The 21,899-nt window shown below is 45.2% G+C and overlaps 1 protein-coding gene across 1 annotated transcript in view; it reads left to right on the top strand.

Moving 5' to 3' along the window:
• Positions 1–21,899, top strand: part of abca4b (ATP-binding cassette, sub-family A (ABC1), member 4b) — a 147,830-nt gene that overhangs the window by 96,706 nt on the left and 29,225 nt on the right. Inside the window, exons 26-32 of the mRNA XM_055642473.1 lie at positions 594–793; positions 9,728–10,008; positions 11,415–11,539; positions 16,152–16,250; positions 16,423–16,612; positions 18,502–18,596; positions 19,755–19,787. Of these exons, the coding sequence (XP_055498448.1) occupies positions 594–793; positions 9,728–10,008; positions 11,415–11,539; positions 16,152–16,250; positions 16,423–16,612; positions 18,502–18,596; positions 19,755–19,787 (1,023 nt within the window). The remainder of the gene's footprint in view (positions 1–593; positions 794–9,727; positions 10,009–11,414; positions 11,540–16,151; positions 16,251–16,422; positions 16,613–18,501; positions 18,597–19,754; positions 19,788–21,899) is intronic.

Genomic DNA, 21,899 nt, shown 5'->3' with positions numbered 1-21,899 from the left:
CGAAAAAGTGTTTCCTCGTCTCCGTTCTAAATGGCTTACCCCTTATTCTTAAACTGTGGCCCCTGGTTCTGGACTCCCCCAACATCGGGACTCTTTTTCTCCCTATCAATCTATTTTTTTTTCTCTTCCCTGCCATGTCTATGTGTGTAACTTTAATTCACCTTTCAACATGCTCTCTTTTACCTCCCTTATTCTTCTGTCATGGGTTGGTTCCATTTAGTCTAGAGATACAGCATGGTAAGAGGCCCTTTAGCACACCAAGTCCAGGCCAACCATCAATCACCCATTCCCTCTAGTTCTTTGTTATCCATCTTTCTCATCCACCCCCTATACACGAGGGGCAATTTACAGACCCGCACATCTTGGGGAGGAAACTGGAGCACCCGGAGGAAATCCAGGTGGTCACAGGGAGAACGTGCAAACTCCACAAAGACAGCACCCGAGGTTAGGATTGAATCGGGTCTCTGGGGCTGTGAGGCAGTAACTCTACCACTGGGCTACTGTTGTTCCTATCGTTCACAAATCTCCCAGTACATCGGACACACTGTTATCACCTCATATTTCGCGTTGTAACGGGTAAACTCGATAGTGAGACAGACCATCTGGGTGGTACCCAACTCTGAGGAGGAGTGCCCTGGCCACAGCTTGGTTGAAGTCGCTACATTTTTGTTTGTGTGTTTTTATATCCTTTGTTCATCGTGGCCTCTGCAAGGCTGTCGCATCTCAAGAACGTCACAAGCAGCCGTTGGAGTGGAACAAAAGGCAACAGTTGTGGATGTTGAGGCCCAGGATGGTGAGCATGAGGGAATATTCTCCAGATCCGTATTAGTTTCAGCTTAGAGATACAGCGTGGAAACAGGCCCCCTCAGCCCACCGAGTCCACCGAGCCCACGCCAACCACCGGTCACCCATCGTCCCAGTTTTGCATCCAATTTACAGCAGCCAATTGAACTACAAACTTGCACGCCTTTGGAGTGTGGGAAGAAACTGGAGCACCCGGGGAAAACACACGCGGTCACAGGGAGAACGTACAAACTTTGTACAGATTAGCGCCCGCAGTCAGGATCGAACCCAGGTCTCCGGCTCTGTTAGGCTGCAAGTCCAGCACGGTGCCACCGTGCCGCCAGAAATATATTTAAGAGGCTGTATTTGGCTATATTTAAGAGGGAGTTAGATGTGGCCCTTGTGGCTAGAGGGATCAGGGGTATGGTGAGACGGCAGGGATGGGATACTGAGTTGGATGATCAGCCATGATCATATCGAATGGCGATGCAGGCTCGAAGGGCCGAATGGCCTACTTCTGCACCTATTTTCTATGTTTTCTATGTTTCTAAATATTCGGCCAAGTTAGTAGGTTAATTGGCTTCGGTAAGTTGTAAATAGTCCCTCGTGTGTGTATAGGATAGTGCTTGTGTGTGTGGATTGCTGGTCGGCATGGGCCAAAATTCTGGTGGGCCAAAATGTCTGTTTCCGCACTTCAGCTCAAAACTAAACTAAACCAAGTTACTCACACTACTCACACTTTGAAGAATTCTCGGCACTTTCTTTCATAGAATAAGGTTTACATAGAAAAACCTCAACCTCGTTGAGAGATGGGAGAGATTAAAACTCACTATATTTTTACATTTCCGCTATCTCTAGACAGGCTGCAGAAATGCCTTCACAATGAACCATATTATTTGTGTGATTTGCTCCTTTCTTCTTCACCTTCTAACAAAAAAAGTTAATCAAACCTGCTCTACTCACAGAGTGTAAATAGTAATCATTACAGGTTAAATACGCTAATTGCTTCAAATTCATATTTTTTTGGCTCCAGCTTTTAAAAACCCCTCAACATCTACTTTAAAGGTTGTAAGATCAAAGATTGGAATGAGCTGCACCCTTGGAAATTATTTAGTAACAACCCAGGAGAAAAAAAAATATTTATTTGTACGAATGGACCAGAAGTAATGGAATGTTGTGAATGAAGGAAAGCCGGTGATAAACACGAACAAAAATATGGTCATATAAGTGCTGATGCTTCATAGATGTTCATGTACAGTATATGAATGTCAAAGTATGAACACGTGAATTAGGGGCAGCAGTGGGTCACCCAGGACCCAGCTACAATTCTGTTCCAACGTTTTACATTTCATTCTACCTCATCAGCAGTCTTTTGGAACCAAGAGAAGGGTTCAAGGGTTTCAAAGATCTTTTATTGTCATATGTACCAATTAAGGTACAGTGATATGCGAATGACTATGTAGCCGCATGAAAAACAAGCAACAAGACATACAACTACATAAAAGTTAACATAAACATCCACCACAGCTGATTCCCCACATTCCTCACTGTGATGGAAGGTAATAAAGTCCAGTCTTCTTCCTCTTTATTTGTCCCGCGGTCGGGGCGATCGAAGCTCCCGCGTTGGGGCGATCGAAGCTCCCGCGTTGGGGCGGTCGAAACTCCCGCGTTGGGGCGGTCGAAACTCCCGCATTGGGGCGGTCGAAACTGCCGCGTTGGGGCGGTCGAAACTCCCGCGTTGGGGTGGTCGAAACTCCCGTTGGGGCGGTCGAAACTCCCGCGTTGGGGCGGTCGAAACTCCCGCGTTGGGGCGGTCGAAACTCCCGCAGCTTGGAGTTCCCGATGTCGGTCTCTGAGCGGAGACCATGGGCTCCGTGATGTTGAGTCCGCAAGCACCCACGGTTGGAGCTCCGAGGTCGATCCCTGGCAAAGGGATCATGGGTTCCGCAATGTATAAAGTCCAGTAGGCTCCCCACGGTGGAGCTCTCGAAATCGGGCTCCAGCAAAGGCCGCCAACTCCTCGATGTTAGGCCGCAGTGCGGACGGAGATGGCGATACAGAAAATATTTGCATCTCCGTCGAGGTAAAAGATTAGAAAAATTTGTCTCCAACTACCTCCCCCCCCCCCCCCCCCCCCCCACACCCCCCACATAAAATATTTGTTCCCATTTGTGGGTTCTCAGTGACTCGTGAAACCAATGTGGTTTCGGGCAGCATGGTGGGCACAGCGGTAGAGTTACTGCTTTACCACACCGGAGAACTGGGTTCAATCCTGACCAAGGGTGCTGTCTACACGGAGTTTGTACATTCTCCCTGTGACCTGTGTGGGTTTTCTCCAGTATCTTTGGTTTCCTCCCACATTCCAAAAAACGGACAGGTTTGTGGGGTAATTTCCCCACTGCCTATCTGCTTTCTCTCGATCCCCTGAACCCTTGGTTCGTGTCGGGTGCAGTTATACAGTGAGCATCCAGCCATGCCTCAGTCAAGTGTCCAGCGTTTGTGTATTGCACCTTGGCAGTGGGTTTTGCATCATGGAGCCAAGCCTGATACACCATATGCATGCAAATACAGCAAGTCTCAGTGGTGGTGCAATGAGGAGTGAATGTGCTGGCCAATATCCATCCACCCAATTCCCCATGCAGCCTTCATCCAAAAACCCACACCCTCTCTGGCCGAGGTAACTAACTCCAGAATTTCCCTTCACTGTTTGACTCAGTTCCTCCGAGTCAACTCATGTAGCTGTCAACGCGGCAGAAATTGTACACGCCTTTCATTTGCTTTCTCATCTCCCCCGGCTCTTTCAGTGAATTCGACTCCCATGCCACCAGTCCCCTGCTCCTGCACACTTTTTAGAACAGTTTTTTAAAATAAAGAAGTCTAAAGAAGTGATCCAACGTGAAGTTTTGGCTATCCGTTCCCTCCACAGGGGTAGCATATTGGCTCAGCGGTAGAGCTGCTGCTTCACAGCTCCAGGTTCGATCCTGACTACGGGTGCTGTCTGTGCAGAATTTGTAACTTCTCCCTGTGACCGCGTGGGTTTTCTCCGGCTGCTCCTGTTTCCTCCCACATTCCAAAAGACGTGCGGGTTTGTAGGTCAATTGGGCAGCCACGGTGGCGCAGTGGTAGAGTTGCTGCCTTACAGAAACCCGGGTTCGATCCCGACTACGGGTGCTGTCTGTACGGAGTTTGTACGTTCTCCCCGTGACCAAGTGGGTTTTCTCCGAGATCTTCGGTTTCCTCCCACACTCCAAAGACGTACAGGTATGTAGGTTAATTGGCTTGGTGTAAATGTAAATTGTCCCTAGTGTGTGTAGGATACTGTTAATGTGCGGGGATCGCTGGTCGGTGTGGACTCGGTGGGCCGATAGTGATAGTGCCTGTTTCTGCACTGTATCTCTAAACTAAATTAAAATTGGTGTGTGTCTGTAAACTTTCCCTCGTGTGTAGCATAGAACTAGTGCACAGGTGATCGTCGGTCAGTGCAGACTCAGTGGGCCGAAGGGCCCTTTTTCCACGCTTCCCCTTCTTCTCCTTCTCCTTCTTCTTCTTCTTGCGTATGGCGTGCACAGCCTAAAGTTGTATGACAACTTGTTCTATTTGATCTCATTGATTGTGCACGCCAGATCGATTGCATTCGTCGAAACAGGCTGTATCTCTAAAACCAAAACTGAAAACTAAAAACTAAAAACAAAGAGTGTTTGCTGCTATCATTGCCCACGGCTCGGTACAGCATCCTCTCATCAGCATCCAGAGAGTGATAATTTAAGACGTCTGGTGCAGGAGACACTTTCAAACAAGTTTTAGATGAAAGAGAAGGTACACAGGGGCTCTGGAACTGTGATGTCTCATTGATGTCAAGATGTGTAATTACATCTAATTACCCGACTGCCTGATGCATCCTCTCATTAAATCACAAAATAACCTTTCAGACATCCTGCAAACATAATTACACTGAAATTCAAAACTCTTTTTCTTTAGATTAGTTTAGTTTAGTTTAGAGATACAGCACAGAAACAGTCCCTTCGGCCCACCGACACGTTGTGAAGCAGTCCTGTAAATTGTATCAATGCATCTCGTAGAATGAATGAATGAATGGATGAATGAATGAATGAATTGAATCAATGGATGAATGAATGAATGATTGAATGAATGATTGAATGAATGAATGAATGATTGAATGCATGAATGAATGAATGAATGAATGGATGAATGAATGAATGAATGAATGAATGAATGAATGAATGAATGAATGACTGAATGAATGCATGCATGTATGAATGAATGAATGAATGAATGAATGAATGAATGATGAATGAATGGATGTATGAATGAATCAATGGATGAATGAATGACTGAATGTATGAATGTATGCATGAATAAATGATTGAATGAATGAATGTATGATGAATGCATGAATGAATGATTGAATGATGAATGAATGAATGTAAGTGTCACTATTCACGGGCAAGGAGCTTGGTGCTCCGCCCACAAGTGCAAACATGACATACAGTGACAGTACTTTGTCACTTGCGGGCAACACCAAGGCAAATTCCTTGTATGTGATATTGGCCAATACACTTAGATATTACACAATTGACCACGCTGCATCGGTCGTGGGGCAGTGAGTGTTAGGGTTGTGAAGTTTGGTCAATCAAGCAGGTTTTATGCTTCATAGTTTATTAATTTAGAGATACAGTGCAGAAACAGGCCCTTCAGCCCAGCGAGTCTGCATCGACCAGCAGTTCCCACATATTAACAGTATCCTTCACACACTAGGGACATTTGATATTTACTCCAAGCCAATTAACCTTCAAGTCTGTACGTCTTTGGAGTGTGGGAGGAAACCGAAGATCCCGGAGAAAACGCACGCAAGTCACAGGGAGAACGTACAAACTCCGTGCAGACAGCACCCGTAGTCAGGATCGAACCTGGGTCTCTGGCGCTGTGCTACAATGCCGTGCCTGATTCTAGTTTTCTTGTGAAAGGAGAAGGTAGATACTGGCAGAAATGCTGTCACTTCCAAATACATCCCCTTTAAATGGAAATAATTCATTTCATTTCCCTAACCTTGCTTTTTGGAGTAAAGTCACCTCTGCCGGTATATTTCATCCATATTTTGCCTGCGATATTCCCTTTAATTCACAAAATATTCTTGGATGAAGAAAGATCTCATGCACCAAGAAATATCAAACAACACTTCCAACCATTTCCTTCATCCCACCTCTGCAAACTATCCAGACTCCAAACGTCACCTACCCATGTTCTCCAGGGATGTTGCCCGACCCGCTGAGTTACTCCAACACTCTGTGAAACGTCACCTATCCATGTTCTCCCGACCCGCTGAGTTACTCCAATACCTTGTGTCATTCCCAGTCTTAATTCCTGCACGATTTAAATGACTTTATCTTTATTCATCTACGATGTTTTTGTTGGAACACCTTCCTGAAAACAATTCCAAATTGCACATTTGAACCATTACCAGTGGTTAGTTTGGCTCATTGCCTGTGATTGTTTCATTATTATTAGTCTGACTACCTTTCAATCACCTCACTACAAGTCAAATAGAGTAATGCAGCGTGGAAACAGGCCCTTAGCCCACACCGGCCAACATGTTGCAGCTACACTAGTCCTACCTGCCTGTGTTTGGTCCATATCCCTCCAAACTTGTCCTATCCATGTACCTGTCTAACTGTTGGGATAGTCCCTGCTTCAACTACCTCCTCTGGTGGCTTGTTCTGTACACCCACCACCCTCTGAGAGAAAAGGTTATCCCTTAGATTCCTATTAAATTTTTTCACCGTCACCATAAACCTATCTCCTCAGGTCCTCGATTCACCTACTCTGGGCAGGAGACTCAACGCATCTGCCCGACCTATTCCTCTCATGATTTTATACACCTCTATAAGATTAACCCTCATCCTCCTGCGCTCCAAGGAGTCCCTGCCTACTCAACCTCCCCCTATAGCTCAGACCCTCCAGTCCTGGCAACATCCTCGTAAATCTTCTCTGTCCCCTCTCCAACTTGGCAACATCTTTCCTACGGCCCAGATTTTTCCAGCACAGTCCACTGTTGCAATGGAACTGTACTGTAGTTCTTCTCTACACTATTTCAGTTGAGGATTTAACAGCCTCAGATTGGGAATTTGAATGTTTAGTTTAGTTTACTTTAGAGATACAGCGCAGAAACAGGCCCTTTGGCCCACCCAGTCGATGCCAACCAGCGATCCGCACACACAAGCACTATCCTACACACGAGGGACAATTTACAATTATCACCGAACCAATTAACCGGCAAACCTGAACGTATTTGTAGTGTGGGAGGGAACCGGAGCTGTCATTGGGAGAACACGGGGTACAAACTGTACAGACAGCGCCCGTAGTCAGGATCGAATCCGTGCCTCCGGCGCTGTAAGACAACAACTCTACCGCTGCACCACTGTGCTGCCCTATATAAAGAACACAAAACTGATACACCCTAAGGATTAAAAAGAGTAAGATTGTAAACATTCTCAAAATATTTTTGACTTCAACTTATTAATTCCTAGATTCCATTGTGAAAGCCATCCATTAAGCCACAGGTTAAGTCATAGCCACTTGTGTGGAACGTTTCATGGAAAGACACTTGGAGACAGTGGATTGAGTTTAGTTTTGTTTATTGTCACATGTACCAAGGTACAGAGAAAAGCTTTTTGGTTGCGTGCTATCCAGTCAGCAGAAAGACTCTACAAGATGGCAATCGAGCCATCCACAGTGTACAGATAGAAACATAGAAAATAGGTGCAGGAGTAGGCCATTCAGCCCTTCGAGCCTGCACCGCCATTCAATATTCAATTCAATTCAATTCAATTCAACTTTAATGTCATCGCACAAATACAAGTATCAGTACAACGAAATGCAGTTTTGCGTCGGTCCGTAGTAGTTGTACATAATGAGAAAAAACAAGAAAAAAAAAAAAAAAAAAAAAAAAAATAGAAAGAGAGAAGATACAGAATAATCAGGAAATACAGAATGATTAAACAAAGGGGGACGGAATCATCTGATCATCCAAGCTGATCATCTAACTCAGTATCCTGTACCTGCCTTCTCTCCATATCCCCTGATCCCTTTAGCCACAAGGGCCACATCCAACTCCCTCTTAAATATAGCCAATGAACTGGCCTCAACTACCTTCTGTGGCAGAGAGTTCCAGAGATTCACCACTCTCTGTGTGAAAAATGTTTTTACTCATCTCGGTCCTAAAAGATTTCCCCCTTATCCTTAAAGGATACAGGATAAAGGGAATAAAGTCCAATTAAAGATAGCCTGAGGTTCTTCAATGAGGTAGATGGTAGCTCAGGACTACTCTCTAGGGGTTGAGAGCCCATATTTAGCCCAGCACATTGTAAGCTGCCCAGTCACCTATGAGAGAGCAGTGAAAGATGGCAGCTCAGTGGACCATAAGCAATAACAGTGAATTGTGAAGTAGTCGCCCCTGGACTGTGAGTAGACTTGTGAACTATAAGCACCCCACTGAACAGGCACGTCACAGTGGTGCCGCGGTAGTATTGCTGCTTTACAGCGCCAGAGACCCGGGTTCAATCCTAATGGCCCTGTTCCACTGTACGAGTTAATTCAAGAGCTCTCCCGAGTTTAATCCCGAAATCAAACTCGTGGTAAGCACGTAGAATGTACGTAGCAGGTACGTCGGAGCTCGGGGACGTCTCTTAGTGGCTCGTTAACGCTAACGGCAGGTACTCGGGAAACGCGATAAGCTTGGGAAGACTCGTGAAGATTTTTCAACATGTGCCTGTTCTGCTGACTGGATAGCACGCAACCAAAAAGCTTTTCTCTTTTTTCAACGTGTTGAGAAATGTCCACGAGAGCCCCGAGTACCGACGAGCGGCCATTACCGTAAATCTCTGAGTATGAATCAGGGAACACTCGGGAGAACTCTTGAATGAACTTGTACAGTGGGACAGGGCTTTAACTATGGTTGCTTGTCTGTATTTAGTTTGTACGTTCTCTCTGTGACCTGCGTGGGTTTTCTCCGGGATCTCCAGTTTTCTCCCACATTACAAAGACGTACAGGTTTGTAGGTTTAATTGGCTTGGTCTGATTGTAAATTATCCCCAGTGTGTGTAGGATAGTGTTAGTGTGTGGGGATCGCTGGTTAGCGCAGACTCGCTGGGCCTGTTTCCACGCTGTATCACTAAACTAAGCTAAACTCCCGTAGACCAGGACTGTAAGCAATCCAGCGGAAAGAAAGACTGGTGGATAAGCAGCCTGACAGCAATGCATAGCCCCGTGGAGAACACACAGTCTGGTAGACCATGAGGAGCACAGTGAGTTACCTGAGCCCAGCCCTGTCCACTGTGTTTAGTTTGGTTTAGAGATACAACACAGAAACTGGCCATTTGGCCTACTGAGTCCGTGCCGACCAACGATGCCCGCACGTTAACACAACCACACTAGGGACATTATTACATTCCAATGTAAATTAATCTACAATTAACCAACCCAATTAACCTCCAAACCTGACGTCTTTGGAGTGTGGGAGGAAATCGAAGAACTCAGAGAAAACACATGCAGGTCACGGGATCAACTAGCTAGGGCTCTTAAAGATAGCGGAGTCAGGGGATATGGGGGGAAGGCAGGAACGGGGTACTGATCAGCCATGATCACAGTGAATGGCGGTGCTAGCTCGAAGGGCCGAATGGCCTATTCCTGCACCTATTGCCTGTTGTCTATAAACCGGTTATAGATAAAACCCGCAAACTCTGCACAGACAGCACGTGTAGTCAGGATCGAACCTGGGTCTCTGGCGCTGTAAGGCAGCAACTCTACCACTGCGCCATGGTGCCACCCTATCGTTTCCGATCATATTTCAGGAAATAAAGCCAGCTTATTTCCGATGCTCTATGCAAACGTTTTAAACACTGTCTTCACTCTGAATGTAACCTCGCAGCCAAGGAGGGGCCCCAGAACAGCCCAGCTGCGGAGAAGGCACAAAACATGACAAGAGAAACGTCCGAGGCGAAACCGAACGGACAGCCGGCAGCGGGCAGTTCGCACCCAGCCACGGCCGAGGCGTCCCCTGATCCCACAGGCCAGCAGCCACCCGCTGGGACTGACGGGAAAGGCTCCAGACAAATCAAGGGCGGAGAGCTTGTCAGGCAGCAGTTCAAGGCGTTGTTCATCAAAAGATTCAACCATGCCATCCGCAGTCAAAGGGATTTCCTGGCACAGGTAAGATGAAGACATCAGGTCTCACCAAGTTAGCAGAAGCAAGGAAAACTGCAGATGCTGGTCCATGCCAAGGAGAGACACAAAGTGCTGGAGTAACACAGCGGGGTCAGGCAGCATCTCGCAAGAGATGCTGCCTGACCCCGCTGTGTTACTCCAGCACTTTGTGTCTATCTACGGTGTAAACCGGCATCTACAGTTCCTTGCTACACATCCCTTGCATAAAGTTGTTGGAGAGAAGGCAGGTACGGGATACTGATGTTGATCAGCCATATCATATTGAATGTCCGAAATCGAAGGCCGAATGGCTACAATGGCCACTAATTTCTATGTTTCTATGTTTCTAAAGTGATGTTCAGCGAGGTCACAGCATCTCGCAGAGATGCTGGGCTGAGTTACTCCAGCACTTTGTGTCTATCTACGGTGTAAGCCGGCATCTACAGTTCCTTGCTACACATCCCAGCATAAAGTTGTTTGTTGGTGTTTATAATATTGAATGTCCGAAATTAATGCAATTCTTCAATGGCCACCCCATCGTCCTGATGTTGGCGCTGATGCAGTGCTGGGGCAGTGCTGTCTTTCCGATGATTCAGTTTCAGGACGAGCAGGGTGATTCTCCCGGGACACAGGAATGTAATGCTGAGGCTCCATAAGGCGCTGGTCAGGCCACGTTTGGAATATTATCAGCAATTTTGGGCACCGTATCTGAGGAAGGATGTGCTGGCTCTGGAGAGGGTCCAGAGGAGGTTTACAAGATTGATCCCAGGAATGAGTAGGCTATTGAATAGAGTGGATGTGGAGAGGATGTTTCCACTAGTGGGAGAGTCTAGGACCAGAGGCCACAGCCTCAGAATAAAAGGACGTACCTTTAGAAAGGTGATGAGGAGGAATTTCTTTGGTCAGAGGGTGGTGAATCTGTGGAATTCATTGCCACGGACTGCTGTGGAGGCCAAGTCTTTAGGTATTTTTAAGCAGAGATTGACAGGTAATTGATTAGTAAGGTTGTCAAAGGTTACGGGGAGAAGGCAGGAGAATGGGGTTGAGAGGGAAAGATAGATCAGCCAGGATTGAATGACAGAGTCGACTCAATGAGCCAATTGGCCCAATTCTGCTCCTATGACTTTTGAGTTTATGAACTTGCTTTTGGAGTGTCCACCCTGACCCTCATAAAGGTGGCGAACAACATTTCTTCTCACACTGCATTCACATCATACCCTCATGTCTCTTTATCTATTATATGCATTTCGTACATATATATTCTAGTCATTTAAAAAAATCCTTACATTACTTGACAACTTGCATAGGCTCCAAGAGTGAAGCAGGTTCAGTGAGATTAAAACAATTAAAGTGACATTTTGCGAAATGCCAGATTTGGAACTGTACAAATTAATCTTCTGTCTTCCCAACAGTTTCTCCTACCTGCAAACTTTGTGCTACTGGCTTTGATCTTTTCACTTATAATCCCTCCATTTGGAGAGTATAGAAGTTTAACGATGCACCCATGGATGTATGGTGAACAATACACTTTCTTCAGGTACGTCAGCAGCTTTTGTTAACTTCCCATTATGCCTTTTTTTTTTTTTTTTTAATTGTTTTTACTCTCTTTTAATGTATTTTTGATGTAATTTTAATGTAATTTCACTTCAGTGAGGGTTTGGTGGTATTTATGTCTAGATGGTCCTGCTTGATTGTGTAACAATTTGGTATGATGGATCCTTATTGTGAGCACAACTTAGCACATGATGGATCCTTAATGTGAGCACAAAATTGTCGTGTAATAATTTTTTGTCCATGATTAGTCATGTACAGCACTTTGTTGCAACAGTGGCTGTTTTTAAAATGCTCTATAAATAAAGTTATTATTATTATTATTCTGTTAGAATGTCATACGTTTTATTGTATTGCTCTTGCATTGTGTCACTGTAGGCACAAGACTATATAACTTTAATGTGCACAGTTTAATTTAGATGAAATAGATGAATGACAATTGTCGTTCCTGTGCCGGAGATAGATGGTGGTCCTTTATGCATTTGCAGGATTTGAGTGCAGAGACCTGAATGAAGGTGGCTGACAAGGTCTAGGACTTGAGGAAATTCCTTGTTGTCTGAGTTTAGTTTAGTTTAGTTTAGTTTAGAGATACAGCACGGAAACAGGCCCTTCTGCCCACCGAGTCCGGGCTGACCACCGATCCATGTCCACAAGCACTACCCTACACACACTAGGCACAATTTTTACCACAGCCAATTAACCTACAAACCTTTATGTCTTTGGAGTGTGGGAGGAAACCAGAGCACCCGGAGAAAACCCACGCAGGTCACGGGGAGGACATACAAATCCGGACAGACAGCACCCGTGGTCAGGGTCGAACCCGGGTCTCTGCTCCCGTAAGGCAGCAACTCCACCGCTGAGCAACCATGCCGTACATCTTTCAGCTCTCATCTTTGTGAAGAGGCAGTACACGATGAGGCAGTGAACTATGGTCCTATCTGCTGGTTTTTTTTTTAAAGAATATGGCCATTATTTACCACAGACCTGACATGACTAAAAGAGAATAATTTTATCCCCCTGCAGTTTGTGGAAGTTTGCAACACACAAATAATTAGTTTGAAACACCAGAGCAGCCTTAGATGGGAACACAATTAGAAACATAGAAACATAGAAAATAATTGCTGGAGTAGGTCATTCGGCCCTTCGAGCCTGCACCGCCATTCAATATGATCATGGCCGATCATCCAACTCAGTATCCTGTACCTGCCTTCTCTCCATACCCCCTGATCCCTTTAGCCACAAGGGCCACATCTAACTCCCTCTTAAATAATGATCTGTGGAGCTTTCAGGAAACCCTGAGGATGTAGTAGGCGCTACAAAATGCAAGTTCTTGCAGCACCACTTGCCCTCCAGCACTTTTTACATTCTAAAATTATAAAAATATTTTCTAATTCCTGCAAACCTATCATTTATAATTGGAATAATGTAGTTATCATTTATAATTGGAATAATGTCGTTTCAATGGAAATTTTGATAATTCAAACAGATTTTAGAAACGTTGCCTATTTCCTTCGCTCCATAGATGCTGCCTCACCCGCTGAGTTTCTCCAGCATTTTAGTCTACCCTTTCATAACATCCATTCTTTTGGTGATTATTTTATTCGTGTACTTTAGTCATTTTATTATTTTACAACATAATGCGGTTACGTAATTAAGAACGTCAACATACTGAAGGAACCAATGTCAGCTGCCAATTCGCAGCCACATCCTGTGAATGAATAAAAGAAAGTTACCGTGTGTTTTATTGCAGCAGTGACAAGAATCTTATTTATTGTGGGTCATTCAAGTGTAACTGGCAGCAACATATAAAGTTTAAATCATATCCCCATTGAGCCAAGTGTATTTACTTGTCATATGCACCGGATATGAACTAGAACAATGATAGTCTTACTTGTTGCAGTCTTACACAACAACAAAGGAAAATAAATATACAATAAATTATGTTAAACTAGATCATGCCAGTGCAAAAATAAATCAAAGTAGAGCAACCATAATGGTTCAAAGTCCATAGATGTTCGATGCTGGCGTTTAAGTCACTTTCCCGTTGAGTCAAGGTCTTGAACCATCCAGCACAGCCCGAACCACAATCCGGCCTCAACAGGATTGTGTACAGTGGTTCAGGAACCTGATGGGAGGAAACTGTTCTTGAAACCTGCGCTCATGGTTTTCAGGCCCCTGCACCTTCTTCTAGATCAGTGGTTCCCAACCTTTTAATTTTTCTGTGGCCCTCCCCTGACATTATTAACGGAAAAAAAAGTACTTCAATATTATAATACCTTCCATAAAAATATCAGTGTCTATTAATTGCACATATATTCTCCTTTATTCTATTCCACAAACATCAAAAATATTTTGTGGGTTCAATAAAACAAACATTTATAATCATACATTAAAAATATATTTCAACTTCATGGATTTAAATTTATTAGAACTGAAATTTAGGAGGCAACAGGGTGGTAGCTCTGTGGCCCCCTTCATTGAACCTGTGGCCCCTTAAATCGCAACATTTTTCTGTGGCCCCCCTGAAATTTGCCATGGCCCCAGGTTAGGAATCACTGTTCTAGATGATAGCAGAGAGAAGTTGTCTAATGCATTTCTCATTTAATCTCATTTCGTTGTCTAATGCATTTCGTTGTCTCTGTACTTTACACTGACAATGACAATTAAATTGAATCTGAATCTGAATCTGAATCTGAAGTGAGCATGGCCAGGGTGGTGTGGGTTTCTGATGATGTTAGCAAGCCATCTTGAGGTAGCACTTCCGGTAGACCCTTTGGTGGTGGGGAGTTCCTTGCCCGTGATGGGCCGGGCAATGCCCAACACGTTCTGCAGCCGCCTCTGTTCCTGAGCGTTTGAGTTTCCAAACCAGGCAATGATGCTAGCTCTCCACCGTACACTTGTACGAGGTCAAAGGAGTTTTTGGCAACACAGAACATAGAACGGTACATGAGCACAGGAACGAGCCCTTCAGCCCACAATGTTTGTGCCGATCATGATGACGAGCTGAACTGATCACACCTGCCTGCTATTGATCCATATCCCTCCATTCCCTGCATATTCATATCCGGATGCATCACAGCATGGTTTGGGAACAGCTCCATCCAAGACCCCAATAAATTGTGGATTCAGCCCCGACCATCACACAAACCAACCTCCCTTCCACTGCCTCAGCAAAGCCACCAGTATAACCAAGGACGAGTCGCACCATGGCCACTCCCTCTTCTCTCCTCTCCCATCAGGCAAAGGGTACACAAGTATGAAAAAAACATCCCTTCAGATTCAGGGTCAGTTTCTTCCCAGCTGTTATCAGGCAACAGAATCATCCTATCAACAACTAGAGAGCGGTCCTGAGCTACCATCTACCTCATTGGAGACCCACGGACTATCGTTAATCAGACCACTGGAATTTATCTTGCACTAAATGCTATTCGCTTTATCATGTATCTGCACATTGAGGATGGCTCAATAAGATCATGTATAGTCTTTCCGCTGACTGGTTAGCATGCAACAAAAGCTTTTCAATGTACCTCAGTACATGTGAGAATGAGCTAACCTGATCCATGTGCCTATCTAACAACTTTTCAAACAGCATCATTGCATCTGCCTTCTCCACCACCCCAAGCAACGAGTTCCAGGCTCCCACCACCCTCTGTGTAAATAAACGTGTCCGAAACATCCTCATTAAACCCTCTTACTGTATAGCTAGGCCCTCTAGTCTTGGACATTTACACCCTTCCAAAGGATTTAATCATCGGAAAGCAAGGGTGTTAGAATAATTCTTTATAAATTTTCAGCAGCATCAAACACAAACCAGACAGACCAGTGAATATTAAGCACAAACCAGGTACAGAAATCACATCTGGACACCCCTGGTTCACAATGAATGTTTCATGTTAAATGTAGTGTTTTAGGATTATGTTACAGAGAGGTGCCTCCAGAAAATATCATTGTTATAATATATCCTAGGTAAATGTGTTTTTGTGTATGTGTGCGTGTGTACATGCATCTACGTGTGTATGTGTTGGTATATGTGTGCATGCATCCATGTGTGTATTTGTGTGTCTGTGTGTTCATGTATGTGTTTGTGCATATGTGTGCGTGCATCCTTGTGTATGTGTGTGTGCGTGTGCAATCACGTGTGTGTATGTTTGTGAGCATCCACATGTGTGTGTGTATGTGTACATCCATCCACATGTATTTATGTGTGTGTATATGTGTACATGCCTCCAAATTCACATGTGCATTCACGTGTGCGTGCTGAATCCACATGTGTTTTTTGCGTTTGGGTGTGTGCACATGTGTACGTGCATACACATGTCTATATATTTGTATGTGCGCATGCGTATGTGTGTGTGTGTGTGTTTGCATGTGTGTGAGTGTGTGTGTGCGTGTTTGCGTGTGTGTGAGTGTGTGTGTGCATGCGTGTGTGTGTGCGTGTGTGTGTGCGTGCGTGTTTGTGTGTGTGCGCGCATATCCACAGGCATATGTATATATGTGTGCCTGTATTATTTTAGGATTAAGTTACAGAGAGTTGCCTCCAGAAAACCTGAATGTTATATTATACACTCGGTAAATGTTCTTTTCCCGCATCTCAACAGCAATGAACGGCCATCTGATGAGAAGCTGTGCCAATTGACGGAGGCATTGGTGAACGATCCTGGGTTTGGGACTCGGTGTATGAAGGGCAACCCCATTGAGTAAGACTGATCATATTCACATTGCCACTTTCACATTTTAGCTGAGCTCAGTGTTGACTTTCTGATGTCGAGCTTCAAAATCAGTTCTGCATTCAGTGTCATAAATTTGTGTGTATTAATGAAAAATCCTGCTTCAACGTTCATCTTCCAACATTGTCTTATCTTTAAACAGGGGATACCCCTGCGGGAACCATTCCACTGACTGGGGAGTCCCGAGACATGACCGCTCAATAGCCAACGTGCTGAAATCCCCCATCTACTCCAGCAACAACCCATCGCCACCGTGCCTGTGCAGCACGAGAGGCCGCCTGGTTATGCTCCCCGACTGCCCCCCAGCGGCCGGTGGCCTGCCTCCGCCACAGGTAGTAACCACCTGCCTCACTGGTGCTGCCAAATGCATGACACAGGCCTGTGTGTGTATCTGTGTGTGTGTGTATCTGTGTGTGTGTGTGTATCTGTGTGTGTGTATCTGTGTGTGTGTGTGTGTGTGTGTGTGTGTGTGTGTATCTATGTATATGTGTGTGTGTATCTGTGTGTGTGTATGTATCTATGTGTGTGTGTATGTATTTGTGTGTGTATCTGTGTGTGTGTGTGTATCTGTGTATATCTGTGTGTGTATCTGTGTGTGTGTGTGTGTGTGTGTATCTGTGTGTGTGTATCTGTGTGTGGTAAATCTGCATGTATGTGGTTGTGTGCAGGTAGTTATCTGTGAAGGGTGAGGGAAGGAACTGCAGATACTGGTTTATGCCGAAGATGGCGCACACACAAATTGCTGGAGTAACTCAGCGGGACAGGCAGCATCTCTGGAGAGAAGGAGCGGGTGACGTTTCGGGTCGAGACCCTTCTTCTGAAGTCTGAAGAATGGTCTCGACCTGAAATTTCACCCATTTCTTTCTCTTCAGAGATGCTGCCTGTCCCGCTGAGTTACTCTTGCTTTTTGTGTCTATCTTTGTGATTGTGTGTGTGCGATTATCTGTCAATGTTTGGCTTTGTATGTTTGCATGCATTGTGTGTGTGTACACATGCATCTACATGTATATGTTTGTGTATGCGTATGCATGTATCCATGTCTGTTTGTGCATGTGTGCATCAACATGTGTGTGTGCATGTGAGCATCTATCCACGTGTATATACCTTTGTGTGTGTAGATGCATGCATATGTATTTATGTCCTGAATGCATACGTGTATATCTTTAGATGTGTGCATGTGTGCACGCATCCACACTTTTGTGTACCTGTGTGTGCATCCATACATGTGTACATGCTTGTGTACGTGTGCGTGCATTCACACTTACAGTATATGTTTGTGTGCGTGCATATGTGTGTGTTGAATCCCTGTGTGCGTATATGTGATGGGTTTGTGCATGTGTGTGTGTGTCTACGTGTGTAAATGTGTGTGTGTGTGTGTGTGTGTGTGTGTGTGTGTGTGTGTGTGTGCGCGTGTGTGTGTGTGTGCCTGTGTATGTGTATGTGTGTGGGTGTATACACGGGTACCTGTAGACTATATATATATTCCTACTAGAAGCTTGTTTGAGGTGAGATGCAGTGCAGTAGCAAGCACGATTGAGCAAGCATTTGTTGATGTGTTGATGCCTTCCTTGAGTTGCTCTGCACCGTGGCCGGGTCTGTTGTGGTTAAGACCATGGCTCGTGTGCTGTTGTATCGCGGCAGTAAGGCGACTGCACATTTCTGTGGGAGCCAGCCAACATTAACCTCCACTGCAAGACTGTTCGTCTACAACGCAATTCATTCATGGCTGATCCATCTAAATCCATTCTCCTGCCTTCTCCCCATAATCCCTGACACCCGTACTAATCAAGAATTTATCAATCGCTGCCTTAAAAATATCCATTGACTTGGTCTCCACAGCGGTCTGTGGTAATGAATTCCACAGATTCACCACCCGCTGACTAAAGAAATTCCTCCTCGTCACCTTTCTAAATGTACGTCCTTTTATTCTGTGGCTATGCCCTCTGGTCCTAGACTCCAACGAGTAGAAACATCCTCTCCGCATCCATTCTATCCAAACTCTGCCAGTGAATGTGAATGCGTTGTCATTAGAGAAAGAGAATTGAGAAAGAGAATTTCATCTATTAGAACAATATCTTACTATAACATGCATTTAGATTATCTTTGTTAGTTAAAAAAAAAGGAAAAAGATTAGCTTTGCTGCAATTTTTGTTTTGTGTGGTGGTCTATTTTAACGCTAATATATTTGGAGTCATTGACACGTTTGCTTTCTCCATTCCAGAGAATCCAGAACTCAACGGAGATCCTGCAGAATCTCACTGAAAGAAACTTATCAGATTTCCTGGTTAAAACGTACCCTAAACTGATAAGGAGCAGGTGAGGCCCATTTTACCTGCCCAAAGTCATCATCGTGTTCAGTGCTCATTTGCAGATGAACATAGTCATAAAGTGATCCAGTATGGAAACAGGCCCTTCGGCCCAACTCGCCCACACTGGCCAACAATGTCCCAGCTGCACTAGTCCCACCTGCCTGCGCTTGGTCCATATCCCTCCAAACCTGTCCTATCCATGCACCTGTCTAACTGTTTCTTAAACGATGGGATAGTCCCAGTCTCAACTACCTCCTCTGGCAGCTTGTTCCATATACCCACAACTCTTTGTGTGGAAAAGTTACCCCTCGGATTCCTATTAAATCTTTTCCACCTTGGACCTATGTCCTCTGGTCCTCGATTCCCCTACTCTGGGCAAGAGACTCTGTGTATCTACCCGATCTATTCGTCTCATGATTTTGTACACCTCTATAAGATCTCCCCTAATCCTCCTGCGCTCCATGGAATAGAGACCCAGCCTACTCAACCTCTCCCTATAGCTCACACCCTCTAGTCTTGGCAACAATCATTTCTGAACCCTTTCAAGCTTGACAATATCTTTCCTATAACATGGTGCCCAGAACTGAACACGATATTCTAAATGCAGTCTCACCAACGTCTTATACAACTGCAACATGACCTCCCAACTTCTATACTCATACTCAATACTCCAATGTGCCACTAGCCTGATTGCCAATGTCTACCTGCGACAAAAGAACCATATTGACCAGATCCTCTGCTCTACAACACTCCCCAAGGGGTCTACTATTTGTGTGGGTTCTGACCAAAGCTTTTCAAGAGTAGAAGATTCAAACATGGGGACTGCACTTGAGAATCCTAGAAGTTTAGGGGTCTGAGGGGGAACTTCTTTACTCAGAGAGTGGTAGCTGTGTGGACTCCCCAGGGGGTTTGTTTTTACATATTTGCTAGTTATATGGATGGGAAGGGAATGGGTTCTGCGCAGGTATATGGGACTAGGGGAGATTATGTTTCGGCATGAATAGATGGCCTAACTGTTATATGGTTATATGGTTATATGGTGTATGAATAATAACTTATTATTAGCCAAATTAAAATGTCTAGTCATCCAACCTGAAGGCATCTTCTCAAAAGATTTCCCTATATGTCCTGCGATCTGACCTTTTTCTCCTTTGTGTCATTTCAGCATGCAGAGCAAGTACTGGGTGAACGAACGCAGGTATGGATTCACTTCAACCAACGTCAGTCTCAGGTGTTTGTTGTGTCTGTAGGGAAATGCAAAGAGGGCAACCACAATGTGGATGTCAGGCCTCCAAAGTTCTGTAAAATTAGAATGTGCAAGCCTGAACCAGAAGCAGCTCATTGCTGTTCAGTGATGGGTCAGGGTGGTCCTTGTGACGAAGGGCTTTCAGGTTGGCATAACAAGAAATGGATCTCGGGGATTCTCTGGCTCATTAGAAGTATCTAAAGTGGAGGTAAATACATTTTTGAAAGGTTGGAGTATTTGACGGCAATGGGTATCTTGTGCAGAGGAGTTGAGACCGTGGGTTGATCTGTGATGATCATACTGAATGGCATGAAGAACATTAAGGCCCAGATTGCCCACTCCTGCTTCTATTATTATGTGCTCTCGTGAATAACACGATTAATCAGGTGTTGCCGCCATTGATTGCCCACATCTAAATGCGGGCGGCATGGTGGCGGAGCGGTAGAGTTGCCCCTTACAGCGCCAGAGACCTGAGTTTGATCCGGACTATAGGTGCTGTCTGTATGGAGTTTCTACTTTCTCCCCGTAACCTGAATGGGTTTTCTCTGGGTGCTCCGGTTTCCTCCCACACTCCAAAGACGTACAGGTTTGTAGGCTAATTGGCTTTGTAAAATTGAAAATTGTCCCTAGTGTGTAGGATAGTGTTAGTGTGCGGGGATCGCTGGTCGGCGCGGACTCAGTGGGCCGAAGGGCCTGTTTCTGTGCTGTATCTCTAAACGAATCTAAATTGCCTTTGACAAGGAGCTGATGAGTTCCATCCTCCTGCATTTCCTCTGGTGAAGGTAATCTGGCAATTAGACAGGTAGTTCCAGATTTTACCCTGTGGAATTGAAAGAACGACATCCTATTTCTGAGTCTTGTACCCACATGACTTGGAGGATCACTTGGAGTTCACAATGTCCCCAATCCCTGGGTGCATGGAGGATCATGAGATGTGGTGAAGCAGTCCTGTGAATTGATACAATGCATCCTATAGACACAACACACCTGACCGCACTGCATCGGTAGTTGGGGCAGTGAATGTTAGGTGGTTAGAAGTTGTATCAATCGAGCAGATTTTGTGCTGAATAGTGCCGTGCTGCTTGACTGATATTGCAACTGCACATACACACAGGCAGGTTGAAAGCGTTTCAGCCCGGCTAACGTGGCTTGAAGGTGCTGGAGAGGTTTGTGGGAAGTCAGAAAGGTAGACACTCATTGTAGTATTACCAGTGTCGGAAGGAACTGCAGATAGACACACAAAGCTGGAGTAACTCAGCGGGTCAGGCAGCATCTCTGGAGAAAAGGAATTTCGGGAACCGAAATTCCTTTTCTCCAGAGATGCTGCCTGACCCGCTGAATTACTCCAGCTTTTTGTGACTGTCTGCAGAATTGCCACTGTTTGACGTGTCAGCTTTCACGGCGTTTGTGTGAAACTCGCCATGACTTTGATGTGAGGATTCGACAGTGGTGATGTAGTTAATGTCAGGAGGAGCCAGCGGATCCTCTGGTTATTGAGTGGGTTTGTTTTTTAAGTGTGGAGTCAACATGATTTGCCCCATTAGCCCGAGCCTGAACGTTATATCAATCCTGCCGTGTGCTGGAACTGAACATTGTGCGATCTTTGGGTAATATTCCCACACTGACCTTTTGAAACTCGGCACAGGTCTGGGCGGCTTCTGTGGGGAAGCCCTATCGCTCAGCCGACTGGCCTTCAACAGCTTAGTCATGGGGGCGTACAGTACGGAAACAGGCCCTTCGGCCCAGCTAGTCCATGCCAGCCAACATTCCCCATCCACGCTAGCCCCCATTTCACCGTGTTTGGCCCATATCCTTCTGAACCTTTCCTATCCATGTACCTTACGAGGTGTCTTTTAAAGTATGTTATAGCACCTGCTCACAACCTCCTCTGGCAGCTCGTTCCATATCCCCACCACCCTCTGTGTGAAAAGGTTTCCCCTCAGCTTCCGATTAAATCTTGCCCCTCTCACCTTAAACCGATGTCCTCAGGTTCTTAATTCGCTTAGTGTGGGTAAAAGACCCTGTGTGCCTGTCTACCCCTCATGTACCCCCATCATGATTTTA

Source organism: Leucoraja erinacea, chromosome 10 (assembly GCF_028641065.1).
Source record: "Leucoraja erinacea ecotype New England chromosome 10, Leri_hhj_1, whole genome shotgun sequence".
Lineage (NCBI taxonomy): Eukaryota > Metazoa > Chordata > Chondrichthyes > Rajiformes > Rajidae > Leucoraja > Leucoraja erinaceus.
Note: the sequence above shows the minus strand (reverse complement) of the source record. Positions and strands in the feature narration are given on the sequence as shown.